Here is a 13,180-nt window from a genome sequence, read left to right as displayed (position 1 = left end):
ACAAGGCAGCCCAACAAAGACAAGGCTTTAGCTTGTCATCCTCTCATAAGCAAAGATGGGGCAGAAGCCATGAGACTCTAACACCTTTCCAGAATAACTAGTTGAACCAGCTTTCCTCCCAGCTTTATCTCATCTTACCCCCAACCTCCTCCCCCCAAAGAAAAATCAATTTCTGATGGACCATGAAAGGCAGTATAGGAGAACCATTCAAAACTTCCCTGCCAGGGGCTCAGGAAGAGAGAAGACCATACAGCTGGGAATCTGCTGAGTGGCATTAAAGTGGAGGCCAGAAGACACCACAAAGGGTCTGTCCATCACTGGGCTTAACCGTTGATCCTGTCAAATTAGTCCCACCTCCTGCATTCCTCACAGATGTAACATTAAAAGACTTGAGTGAAAGTTAACAGACCATGAGGCATGTCGTCCCTGAGAACATACCAGGAAACAGCCATTTGTGGAAAGATAGGAAGTAGGAGCATAGAGGAAAGCAAAGCCCTGGATGAACTGCCTAATGTCAGTCAGCCTTTACACCTCCACAGCCTAAACTCTGAGAGAAGATCCTGGAGCCCATAGCATCCCTTTAGTAAGGCAGAAGCTTGCCCCGCAGAGAGGCTGAGAAGAAACAGGAGAGTACAAAGAGGTGAAGTAACATGCCAAGATTACTCGGCGAGTTGATAAGAGAGTATCAGGAATGGAACAGAGGTCCGATCCTCCACTGAAACAGGACAGAGAGACACAGTGTGAGAAAAGTTCCCCCGACCCAGCTACCAATTTGCTGAGTGTTGTCAAACTTTATCAGCCTTAATGCTGAACTTCTCTCCCCTCCCCCCACACACACCAGATGCATGGCTGAGCCAAGAGGGACAGAGCTGGTACAGAAGACTAGAAGGGCCCACTGTGATCAAAAAAGAAAAAAAGAAAACAAGCTGGGTTTTGGACAGTGGGCAGGGAAGCCAATGAATGAACAAAGAAGTAGTGGCACTTGAGTGAGACAGTCCCAAATGTAGGCCTCAAGCAGCTTGGTACTGGAGGGTGGAGACTGCAAACCGAAGACCAGACATGAAAGAAGAGTAGCCTAGATGCATGGAAAATGTGTCTCTGTTGCTACCAAGCAGTGTTCGTTCCGTGGCATGGCACAGTCATGGACTTTCACTGAAAGAGGAGGGAGTAGAGATGAAGTCAAAGTGGGGCTTGCGGGGGTGGGGGCAGTTAAGTCTCTGAGAAACCAAGTCATCTTGATCTTTGCAATTTTGGTGCCCAGCCAGGATGGCTATGTGCCCAAGCAAACATGCCAGTGTGATGTGAGGAAGAACAAATCATCCCTTGGAAAACTAACGCCTAAGACAATCTTTCCATTTGGCCTGTTTATACTAGATGGGGTGAAGGGGTGTGAAGAGACAAACACCTATCCCATTCCCAGTTCTTAGAGCACAATCTTTAGCAGGGAAATATAATACCTCAACTTTTTCATTAATGACTTAGTTGAAGTCTGTCTAAAGCAGGTATTTCAGGGAAGCATCAGGAAACAAAGTACTGCCCCCACAGAAACAGTGAAAGTGATCTAGGTACCCACATAACTAATAAAAAAGGGTCACTTGCTGATTACAAGATAACTCAGGTAAACCTGTGAAGTTCAGTTTCAGAGAGATTTAACAATGCAAACACTGTATGTACACACAAATCCTGGCCCCAGCACCAAGGCTATGAGCACCTGGGCAGTGAGAGTAGTAGAAACCCCAAAACCACTTAGGTGGGTAACAGAAATACCTAAAGCACTTGTTATCCCTGACTTCCAGATTGTTTTCCAAGATTACCTTTGTAAATAAACAAGCTTATCTGAAATTCTGAATGCAGTTCCCTGTAGACAGACTAAAATTTTAAATAAGCAAGCTTACTTGGAGATTTGAATGCAGTTCCCTGTAGATAGAATATTATAAAAATAGTGGTTAGGTTCTGTGATTTCATCAGGGATATACTATGGACCAAAGAGCCCTCTCCAGAACTGTTCTGCACATGACAACTATCAATAACTGTGTTAGAGGGACATGTTTCCTAGACTTTAACTCTCTTCTCCAGGCCTCTCATCCTTCAGTGATAATGAGGATTAAGCTCCATTTCAATACACTCCCCCATCAGGAGTTTAGTACCAAGAAAAGACATTTGCTCAACTCAGGTGACAATCTGGTAGATGTGAGGACATGGAGAAGGGGCAGCAACGAGACTGTGGATTTAAGACCTCCAGCAGGAGTGACTCCCATGGGTATTCCAGGTACAGACAGAAGACCTCCGAACAGAGGAATAGCAGCAACAATAGGAGATTTGCAACCAGTGCCAATGACAATGTGCGCAGAAATAAAAACCTAACAGAGTTAGAGACTGCCGTGTCTAAATTCCTACCCAAGGTTTCTGTAAATTGGAGGCTTCTTGTATGTCATGTACGGTCAGCATCTTCAATCTCAAACACACCTATTTGTTCCACAAGGGGAAAATTAAGTTCATAGAGGTTATCCCTACCAATTCAAAGCCAGCAACTGGTTAAAGATCAAACAATCTGATGTTCTGGAGGTCTGATTTTTTACCAAATACCACTTCCTTCTTCTATTATACAAATTCCTTGGCTGTAACTCTTTGTAGAAACATATATGCTCCTGGAAGTCAGGGCTTATGCCTTCTCTATCATCTCCCTTAGAACGCTTTTTCCAAGGCTGGACTAGGGACAGGGCTAGGGCCAATTCCAAATGCATAGTGAAAGATGTGCCCCTCCCAAATCTCTTACATAGTTGTCCCTATGTAGGTTCCTATGGAGAGGCCTTGGACAGGTGTCACTTAGCAGCAGCATAGATACTTCCACTAAAACACTTTGCTTGATACGGGGTCTTCATATGGCATGGATGCCAGAAAGAACCAAAGTAGTCTTCAGTTGTTTTAAAGAATGGTCCTACTCAACTTCGGTCAGACACTTCTCACTTAACTGCATTCAGCTGTCGGCTCCCTAACTCTAGAGGAATATGGCCAGGCTGGAGTGTATCCAGAGTGGGAGCAGGAGGCTGGATCTCAGATCCCATAGAGAACAGCTAAAAGAGCTAAGGCTCTTTAGCCTAGAAAACTGAGACAAAGGGACACAGTCTTTGTCTTCAGACCTCGCAAAGGTTGTCCTAAGTCAGAGAACTTGCTCCTTGTGGTCCCAGAAGGCAAAACTAGAACCCACAGAGAGTAGGCAGATGGAGAATGATTGCAGCCCAACAGGAGAAAAAGCTGTCTACAGTCAAAACTTTTTTTTTTTTTTTTAACACTGAACAGGACTGGCTAAGAAGGAAATGAGCTCCCCCACGACCAGAGGAGAACAAGCTCAGGGATACTGCATAGGAGACTCATGGATCAATCAAGACCAGGTGACTTCCACAAAACCCTCCTCACTTTGAGAATCTGTGATTCCAGCCACCTCAAAGAACAGTATTCAGTTAGCAGGCCTGAGTTTAGTCTGCCCTTTGGTGGGGATGCAGGAGGGTGTGTGGCTAGTGAGGGTAGCCCTTGACTTAATCTCTGCTGTTCTTCATTAACTTTTCTCAGACAGGTCAGCATCTTTTTGCCCTCTGGTTCTGAAGGAGCCTAACTATAAAAACTGTGATGTTCCCTCTAGATAATCATTCCATAAACACCAACTTCAAATCTGAGTTTCTCTTTTCTCTTAAAAACAAGTCCTGGGAGGAGATGGGAGAGAGCAAGAGGCAAAATCATTTGAATTCTGTTTAAAGGACAATGTTCAAGTGTCTTCCAGCTGGAGCTGAATTTTCTCTGTCTGTGGTTTTAGAGAAGGAAAAGCCTCTAACAGGCTTGGCCTTTTTTTTCACTTCAGGGAGCACACGTGTGGATCACAATAGGTTACCAGTTGTATTATAACAGCCCAGCAGGCCCCAAAGCAGTGTGTAGCCAAAGCTCAGCCAAAGGTTAGCAGACACATCACCCACTTTCTTTACGTTACTACTTCTCACCAACCTGATTTGTTTTCCTTTGGATGAATTCCTACCCCATATACCCAAAAGCCTACTTTCTGAGAGAGAGGAGCAGTTGGGGAGCTGAGGCAGTAGACATCTTTGTTGAGTTTAGAAGCAGAGATGAGGAAGGGATTCATCTACGTAACCAGGGTGTACTAAGCTCCCAAAGAAGCAGACCTCACGAAGGTCCCTTTGTGAATGCCAAGCCCTGGTCTGGGGGTGGTCCTGGCCTGCAACATAACTAAGAAGGTTTCACAGAACTATCACTTCTCACATAACACTACCTGTGCACCCAAAAAGAACTCAAAGTCACAGCCAAATCTACTGCCAGGCCTCAATCTGACTTGATCCACATCCTCTTGAAATCTCAGCTGCCACTTTGTGTGCTTCAGTGGGGATGAAGGAGAGACTTAAAACTTAAAGAGCATGCCCTGCCCTCTTCCTAGGCTAAGGATGCCACACAGTATTAAAGTTTACTCAATTTATTCTCACATCATCTGTGCTAATAAAGATGGCGCAGGTACGGCTACCCCCATGTGGCATATAGAAATCTTGGGTCCAAAGAGGATAAAATAATACAGCAACATCAGTGCACACTAAGTGGAGGAGGTGAAACTTCTTTTTACTTCAGGCTACTGCCCCACCTGACCCTACTTTGTTTCAGAGCAGTAAGTAAGTAGTGGCCACTTCCATTACTGTGCCAGATAGAGACTGTCACAAAAATGGACCAGGAAAATGGCAGATACATAGGATGAGTCTGTTTCTGCCATGTCTCATCCTCCTCCCCAAATCTCCTCCTCCTCCTTTTCCTACATCCCCCACTGATCTCCACCATCAGCCAACCTCAGGGCACATTTCCAAGAACTCAAAATGAGTATAGGAATCTTACAATACAGCTTAGTAATTCTCTCTCTCTCTCTTTCACATACACACACCACAGGAGAATACAGTTTGAATCTCTGAGACCTCTGAGAGGCCCTATTTGATGCATAATCACTGGCACCAGAACCTTGAAAACTGTCACCCATCCCCCAAAGTCAATCTTTTCCAGTGCAGGGAGCCTAATTCATGGATGACTGTCTACACTGTAGAGGGGGTAGAGGGAGAGCCCTAGGTAGCAAACAGCCCAAATAGTCAAATCTCATTAGAAGAGAATCTCCACTTCTTTCAGACAGGCTCCCTAGGTCAATAAGGTATTAATAGTATAAGATGCTAACCAAAGGCATGGGCCCAATTCTCTAGTGGGTCATGTTTCTTTGGAAACACCACAGTGTATGAGGAAATCACAAACCATTCCTTAATGCCCAGGATAATCAATAATAATAGTTGTTTGGGGGAGGGGTTGCTGTTTGTCTTTTTTTAAACATTTCTTGTCACTTAACTGTTAAAAGAAGTGAAGAGAAGTTAAGACTATATCAGTCTCCACAACTTTGACAGGTGAATTCCCTCCTTCAGGGATATCACTGGAGCATACAGAAATTGATAACTTCCTCAACTTGATCATTTCCTGATCCAAATGTTCCCCCATAACAATTGGGAACACTTTACAACACTTTCAACACTCTATGCACTCTTTTCCCACTAATCACATTTCCTCAAACACCTCCACTCCCAAGATGTCTCCACCTGTTACCCAAGCTATCTCCAAGCATATATGCCATACCAGATACAAGTTTCCTTTGGGTTTTTTCCCATGACACTGAAGGAGGTTCTCCAATATTTCTCACCATGGTTCTGGTACCTTACCTCTGTATCTGCCTGACCGGAGATCATCATAAGTGGTTTGGAGTGACCAAAACAGCCCTCTCCTATTTCCCGAGCCTAGACTCCACCAGGGAGTGTCTGCAACCCAGTCCTCACCTACTGTGGAACCACAGGCTGGCATGCAAAGGGTCAATGGGGTGGGACGCTGCCAAGACTGAATACCCTCCTCAGTGGTATTGACCCATGTCTCTTTACAAACTGCAGTACCACCAGAAAAATCAAGAAACTCTCCAAGCAGAAGGTGTGGAGAAAAGGGAACCCTTGTACCCTGTTGGTGAGAATGTAAATCTGTGTAGCCACTATGGAAAACAGCATAGAGGATGCTTTAAAAACTAAAAATAGAACTACCATATAACCCAGCAACTTCAATCCTGGGTATACAGCTGGAAAAAACAAAAATTAATTCGAAATGATACACACACACCAGTGTTCATAGCACCACTATTTACAATAGCCAAGATATGGAAGCAACCCAAGTTTCCATCAACAGGTAAATGGATAAAGATGTGGTGTATGTGTGTGTGCAATACTACTCAGCCATAAAAAAAAGAATGATAGATTACCATTTGCAGCTACATGCATGGACCTAGAGTATTATGCTTAGTGAAATAGTCAAAAACAAATACTGTATATCACATATATGTGGAATCTAAAAAATAATACAAATGAATCTATATACAAAACAGAAACAAACTGACAGACATAGAAAACAAATTTATGGTTACCAAAGTGGATAGGGAGGTGGGGGCAAATTAGGAGTATGAGATTAACAGATACAAACTAGTATACATAAAATAGATAAGCTACAAGGATGTACTATATAGCACAGGGAATTATGCTCATTATCTTGTAATAATCTATAATGGAATATAGCCTAAAAAAAAAAAGAATCACTATGCTATATACCTGAAACTAACACAAAATTGTAAATCAACTACGCTATACTATAGCAGAGTGTTCAGTCGTGTCTGACTCTTTGAGACCCCATGGACTGTAGTCTGCCAGGCTCCTCTGACCATGGGATTTCCCAGGCAAGAATACTGGAGTGGGTTGCCATTTCTTACTCCAGGGAATCTTCCCGACCCAAGGATCAAACCCACGTCTGTTGTATCTCCTGCATTGCAGGAGGATTCTTTACCACTAGCACCACCTGTGAAGCCCCAGATCAACTGTACTTCAATAAAAATAATAATTTTTAACAAAGAAATTCTCCAAGTAGTAGAAAATATGATAGATTTGGAGCCTACCACTGACTCACCATATGACATACCTATGCATGCCAGTCAATGCATCACAGCCTCAGTTTTCCCATCAGTTTCTCCACAACCTTCCTTGACTGCCTCACCTGGTGGCTGTAGAAGGCTAATGAAAAAAAAGAGATGTGGAAATACACTATAAAACAGTAACACTGTGTGCAAACAGAACAAAGTGTCATCTTCCTCAGTCAGAAACCCTTCTAGGACGAAAAGGGTTAAAAGCTAGCACAGCAGAAAAGACTGGCTACTAGACTATCACAGTCTTATTTAAAGACTTGAACCTCACAGTAGACATGGAGACATCTAAACCCAGGGAGGGCAAGTGAAGTACCCAGGATCCTGGTGCTAGTGAATGGCAGAGCAAGGATTAGAACCCAAGTTTTCAGTCTGCCAATACACTTCTCTTTTTATACCCTTCTATCCCACCCCCACCAACATGTGAGACTGAGGCTATTTCCAAGAAGAAAGCTGTATCGTTTTGAAGCATAAAGGGAGAAAAATTAAAAGGGGATTAATGAACCATGCCACATACTATCTAGGCAAGAAAAAAATATACAGGTAACCACTTCACTTTACAAAACTGCCATGGCCCCTTTAAATATAGGGCTAACCGGGTTATATGAAATGGCAACCCACTCCAGTGTTCTTGCCTGGAGAATGCCAGGGATGGGGGAGCCTGGTGGGCTGCCGTCTATGGGGTCACACAGAGTCGGACACAACTGAAGGGACTTAGCAGCAGCAGGTTATATGGGCTTCCCTGGTGGCTCACAGTGTAAATAATTTGCCTGTAATGTGATCCCTGGATTGGGAAGATCCCCTGGAGAAGAAAATGGCAAACCACTCCAGTATTCTTGCCTGGAGAATCCCATGGACAGAGGAGCCTGGTGGGCTACAGTCCATAGGGTCGCAGAGAATCAGACACGACTGAGTGACTAACACACAACCAGGTTATATAGGCTTCCTTGGTGGCTCAGTGAAAAGAATCCACCTGCCAATGTAGGAGACATGGGTTTGATCCCTAGGTCAGGAAGATCTCCTGGAGAAGGAAATGGCAACCCACTTCAGTATTCTTGCCTGGGAAATCTCATGGACAGAGGAGCCTGGGGGGCTACAGTCCACAGGGGTGCAAGAGTCAGACAAAACTTAGCCACTAAACAACAACAACAAACCAGGTTATATATATATATAGCTGGCTTTTACTGCAAGGATTCAAGCTATTTGGAATATATGGGAGAAATGATTTTACCCCCTTCATAACCAAATATGTGTAATAATGAGCCTTCATATATAACAGGGGTCAAGCGTACCTTCAGCAGAAAGGGAATCATTAAAAGGCACCCTGCCTCTCAACACACGAGTCACTTCCTCAACAGCTTGGCCAAGGAAAGCCTCATCTACCCTCAAATAATCCCCCAGGTAGACCGCAAATTGTTGGCTGCCCTGTGCTTAGTAACACCCCCTGCCATGTTTGTGCTGGCTCACAAAACAACCCAGGGCCACAGCAGCAACCACTCTCTGTGGTGCCTTTCAGGATGGGTGAGCCCTGGGCAGAGGTGGAGAATGACCTCTCCAAGGCAGGTTGTCTGGGCAGACTGGGAAGTCTGCAAGTGGTGTCAGGATAAAAAGAAAGGGAGGAACTGCCAGACCATGGAGGGCTGCATAGACTGTTCTGACCTTGGTGGAATGGAGGGAGAGCAGGAGTTTGATTAGAAGAAAGTCCTGAAGGCCAGGATTCCCCTCCTCAAAGGGGTTGTTTGAGACTGTTCAAATTAAAAAAAAAAAAAAAAGGCTTATTACTCCCTCCAGAGAATACTGGAGTGGGGGGAGGGGTGACATGACAGTAGGTGACAAAGTCATCTTAGGCTGGTTAGAAATAAATGACTAGTATGATGAAAAGGGGTGCTGGATGAAGATCTAGGCTGGTTATTGGTGTTTGGAGAAGCTAAAGATTTCAGTTTTCCCTGACAGCTCCTCAAAGTTTTGCCTCAGCATACCTCAGGCAGCTCAAGGTGATAGGCACACCCCGTGACAACTCCCCAGGATTGCTAAGAGTGTGGCCCCAAGGCCTGAAGAACCCCCTACACTAACAAGTTAACCAGCAATTTGGTGCCTGGCAAAAGGGCACAGGTTTCTGCAGAGGTGTGGCGGGGGGCATTCGCCTCCCCCTCCTGAGATGTGACCTACGTTAAGAAGCCAAAACAATAAAGTGACATTTGTTACCCGCAGAGAAACCACATCTTTCTGTCTCCAGCACAAATTCACGTTTTCCACCTCAACTGCAATTTGAGCGGGCTGGAAGGGGAAGGGCTTTTCAGAGAAACAAAAACAATCTTAAAACAAACAAAAGAAGCAGAATAAAGTTCGTGAAGTTCACTCCCTTGGCCATCTGGTGCCTCAAGGTGAGTCGTCCTGCAAATCTCTCTTCCCAGTTACAGCCCCGGCGGCCCCCACCCCCTACCCTCACCCCTACTCGGGGGTGGCTTGCTCAGGGGGGTTCTGGAAGGCTCGGGAGAGCACCTCTCCCCTGTCCTCAGCTGCAACTTGGCTTCCAGCAGACCACAGCCTCCTAAAACAAACAAACTCTGGCGGCAGCGGCGGCAGCTCCAGCACAGCTGCGCTCCATGGCGCAAAAGTTTCCTCCACGCTCCTCAACGTGCAGGAAATCTCGCCGGCGCTGGGGCAGGACTCCGGTGGGAGGGAAAGGCCGAGCCCAAGCCGCAACGCCCCACCGGCTGAATGGATGTGCGCGCGTCCGGCCGTGGGAAGTGAGGCTGACGAAAGCCACCGACGCCTCATCTCCGTTCCCACACCGGACCCTCGCCCAGTAATCTGCCCAGGCGGGATGGCCCGGCGGTCGATCCAGGAGCAGACACCGCAAAGAAAGCTGCCAAGCCGTCTTGCCTGTCCCTTCAGCCCCTCGCTGTGCCACAAGGGCGCGGGAACTTCCAAGGAGCAACTCCCAACAGCTACCACTTCCTCCAGCTCCAACGGAGGGGAGCAAGCCGCCAGACGTTGGGGAGCAGAAGCGGCCCTCGAGCCCTCTCGGGGGTGTCTGCGCGCGGGACTCTAGCCCCGAACCGGCCGCACTCTCATCCCGCGCTCCCGCCACCCCGAAGGAGTGTCTGCGCCGGGGCTGGTGGCCAGACCCCCAGTGCAGCTAATGCTCCATGGTGGGGGGAGACGGGGGGAGCGGGCTTTCATCCCCAGCTCCAGCCAAGTTTCAAAGTTGGTCTGAGGGCCGCGTCCCGCGGCAGCCTGAACACCCGCTCGCCCATTCAAAGTTGGGCACTGCTCAGAGAGAGCAGCCAGTTCTTACCTTAGACACCGTGAGCGGTTCGCAATGTTCCAGACCCCCCTTAAGGGTGAAGCCCCAGGGCGCCCCTCCTTGCAGCTGCACAGGGACGTACTGGAAGGACCCAGGCCGGTTCTCCATCCTCCGCTCGGCTCAGGCGCGGCGGGACTCCTTTTCTGCGGGGGCTACGTTGCCTCCGCCCCCAGCGGCTCCGCCACCATCGCCCTCCAGCGCTACGCCACCCCTCACCGCCCTGCTCCGCCTACTCTCCTGGCTGGAGACGCTCGGGCAGAGAGCGAGCGCAAGGAGGAAATGACACGGAGCTGGAGAGAGGGGGAGGGGGGGAGGAGAAGGAGGAAAAAAGAAAAGAAAAGGAGAGGCGGAGGGATAGTGCGTAATGGACAAGAAAACGGAGCAATGGGGAGGGTCAGTCAGTGGGACCTCGCCTATAAGAGCACAGGGGAGTGGGAGTGAGGCGAGGCTTCACATCAATTGTTACATTGTTTCATTCAAGCAGCTTTCCCCCCACCCGGCCCCCCCACCCCGCGTTGGTCCTCCTCCTTACTGCCGAGTTCCCCGCCCCTCCAGCCAGCCAAGGCCAGGGGAGGTGAAAGTCGTTAGTGTGGATGGCCCGCGTGGCTGAGTGGGCTGAAATGCTGGTTTCCCGATTAGCGCGTTCATATTTCTCTGACTGCCTTTTTCTTCTGAAGGCCCCGAGAACCGGGTCCTGGGAGGGTTACAAAGCTGCTAATTTGTGGATCTTGCCTAGAGGGATGGAAAGTCAAGCAAGCACGCCAGGGAACACAGTGGGGCTGTGTGAGTAGGCTGCTCTGTGTGTGCGAGCTAGGTGTGTGGGGTCATTATGAAACATTGCCCTGGAGCATAGTTTAAATAAAGAAGCACTTTGAGGATGCCCCCTGCCCAGGCTCAGCCGCACCCTGGCTCAGCGCTGGCGTTTATGGTTTATGGGTAGCACTGTGCTTGTGTATATTCCAGTCATCTGGAGTTTCTGGCACAGCCTTGCACTTGCCCCACTGAGATGACCAAGCCAGAAATCAGCAAACTTTATGACTAGCAGTATTGTTTTCACTTCTAAAGAAACCTACAGGAAAGAGCATCCATTGATAAGCTGGTCAATTAACAATGTTGTTCCTTTTGTAAGAATTGGCTTTTAGACAACGGCCAGAACATCTCTGCTCATCTGTTCATGCTTGAGGCTGTAGTGTCTGAGCCGAGCTTTTAGAACTGACCAAACAAACAAATACCCACACTAGTAGTCTCCACAATATTAGAATTTATTATCAGATCTTGGGCTGATTTCTCAGTCTTCACCTGGACACAGTTACCACCCCTCTCTGAGACGTTTTCTTGGAAGCCACATTCAGGCAGTGAGTTTTTAAAGAGCTTCACAGTAGCAAGGAAAGTTTTGACAACTCAGTCGTGACTCCATAGGACCCTCCAAGGTTCTTGCTTGTTCAGTCTCTTGATGCCTTCTTATGCACTTTCTTCTTCATCATCAAGAACACACACCATGACACCCTTCCTTCCACAGTCAGCTTTCTGCAGACAAGGTTGTCACTCTTTGCTTGCATTTCCTCACCTGTCACAGCCTCCTCAACACACTTCAGCCTGTGTGTGCCCCTTCAGGCCACTGAAGTTTCTCTCACAGGCTCTCCTCCCTCCTCCAATCATTTCTTCTTTGCCTCCTGGACTGTCTTCATTATATGATGCTGACCTGACTTTTCTTTAATAAAACTGCAGTTTTTGATATTTATAACCTGCTTTTGAAAAGTCCTTAGATGTGTATAACTGATTCACTTTGCTGTACAGCAGAAACTAACATGACATTGTAAATCAACAATACTCCAATAATTAAAAAAAAATAAAGAATCTTTAAAGATGATTCACATGGGGAACCACCTTCAATCTTTAAGATTTTTAGACCTGCAAAAATCATTTCAATCAAGTTCACTTTTTTTTTTTTTTGGTTTGCATTTCTCCCACTAGAAAACAGGAAATTTTAGAAAATGGCAGCTGGGTTTGTTGATTCTTGATCACATGTCAGCCTATGACATAACACTCATTTGCTCTGTTCCACCTTGCAACTGAGCTTTTTTCCCTTCTTTTTAAGACTTCTATCTCCATGATTGTCACTTGATTAGAACTTAGCATGTTTCAGCATATTGCAATCCATAAATTTCAGTTCACAGGGTCTGTAGTTATCACTCAAGGTCTACTAGAATTATGTGTCTAGACTAAAAGAAAGAAGATTAGGAAGCAGGAGACACACATCTGAGCCCTGGCCTTGTCACTAACTAGATGGGTCATCTTAGGCAAATCACTGAACTGTTTTCAGTCTCATTTTATTCATCTGTAAACATCAACTAATAAGTCCTGATCTCTATCCCTCCCAGGTCTATTGAAGACTAAAATGAAATAATACATATGAAGACACTTTGGCAAGGAAAGAGTCAAAATCCTCACAACATTATTATGAAAGCAAGCACTGAGCTAGCCTTTAACCAGTCTATCTTCATTGCAAGGCTTACTCCATACTGTCTTGCAGCACTCTTCAGTTTATCCTTTCCATTATTACAGCAAAAGAATATAAATTATCTAATCCCTGATGAAAAATATCACATAAGTAGCCATTTTGAACATCAGATGGACAGATAATCTTCTTTACTAATAAAAATCACTGCTAGGACTTCCCTGGTGGTACAGTGAATAAGAATCTGCCTGCCAATGCAGGGACACTGGTTCAATCACTGGTCTGGGAAGATTCCATATGAGGCTGCAGAGCAATTAAGCCCCCGAGCCACAACTGCTGAGCCCAGGTGCTGCAACTACTGAAGCCCATGCACCTAACAGCT

The 13,180-nt window shown here is 46.4% G+C and overlaps 1 protein-coding gene across 1 annotated transcript in view; it reads right to left on the bottom strand.

Moving 5' to 3' along the window:
- SHROOM4 (shroom family member 4) overlaps positions 1–10,571 on the bottom strand; it is a 262,136-nt gene extending 251,565 nt beyond the window's left edge. The window contains exon 1 of the mRNA XM_012106690.5: positions 10,332–10,571. Within this exon, the coding sequence (XP_011962080.1) occupies positions 10,332–10,448 (117 nt within the window). The 5' untranslated portion in view covers positions 10,449–10,571. The remainder of the gene's footprint in view (positions 1–10,331) is intronic.
- Between the last annotated feature and the right edge of the window lie 2,609 nt (positions 10,572–13,180).

The sequence above is a fragment of the Ovis aries genome, chromosome X (assembly GCF_016772045.2).
Source record: "Ovis aries strain OAR_USU_Benz2616 breed Rambouillet chromosome X, ARS-UI_Ramb_v3.0, whole genome shotgun sequence".
NCBI classification, from domain to species: Eukaryota; Metazoa; Chordata; class Mammalia; order Artiodactyla; family Bovidae; genus Ovis; species Ovis aries.
This window is presented reverse-complemented; position numbering and strand designations above follow the sequence as displayed.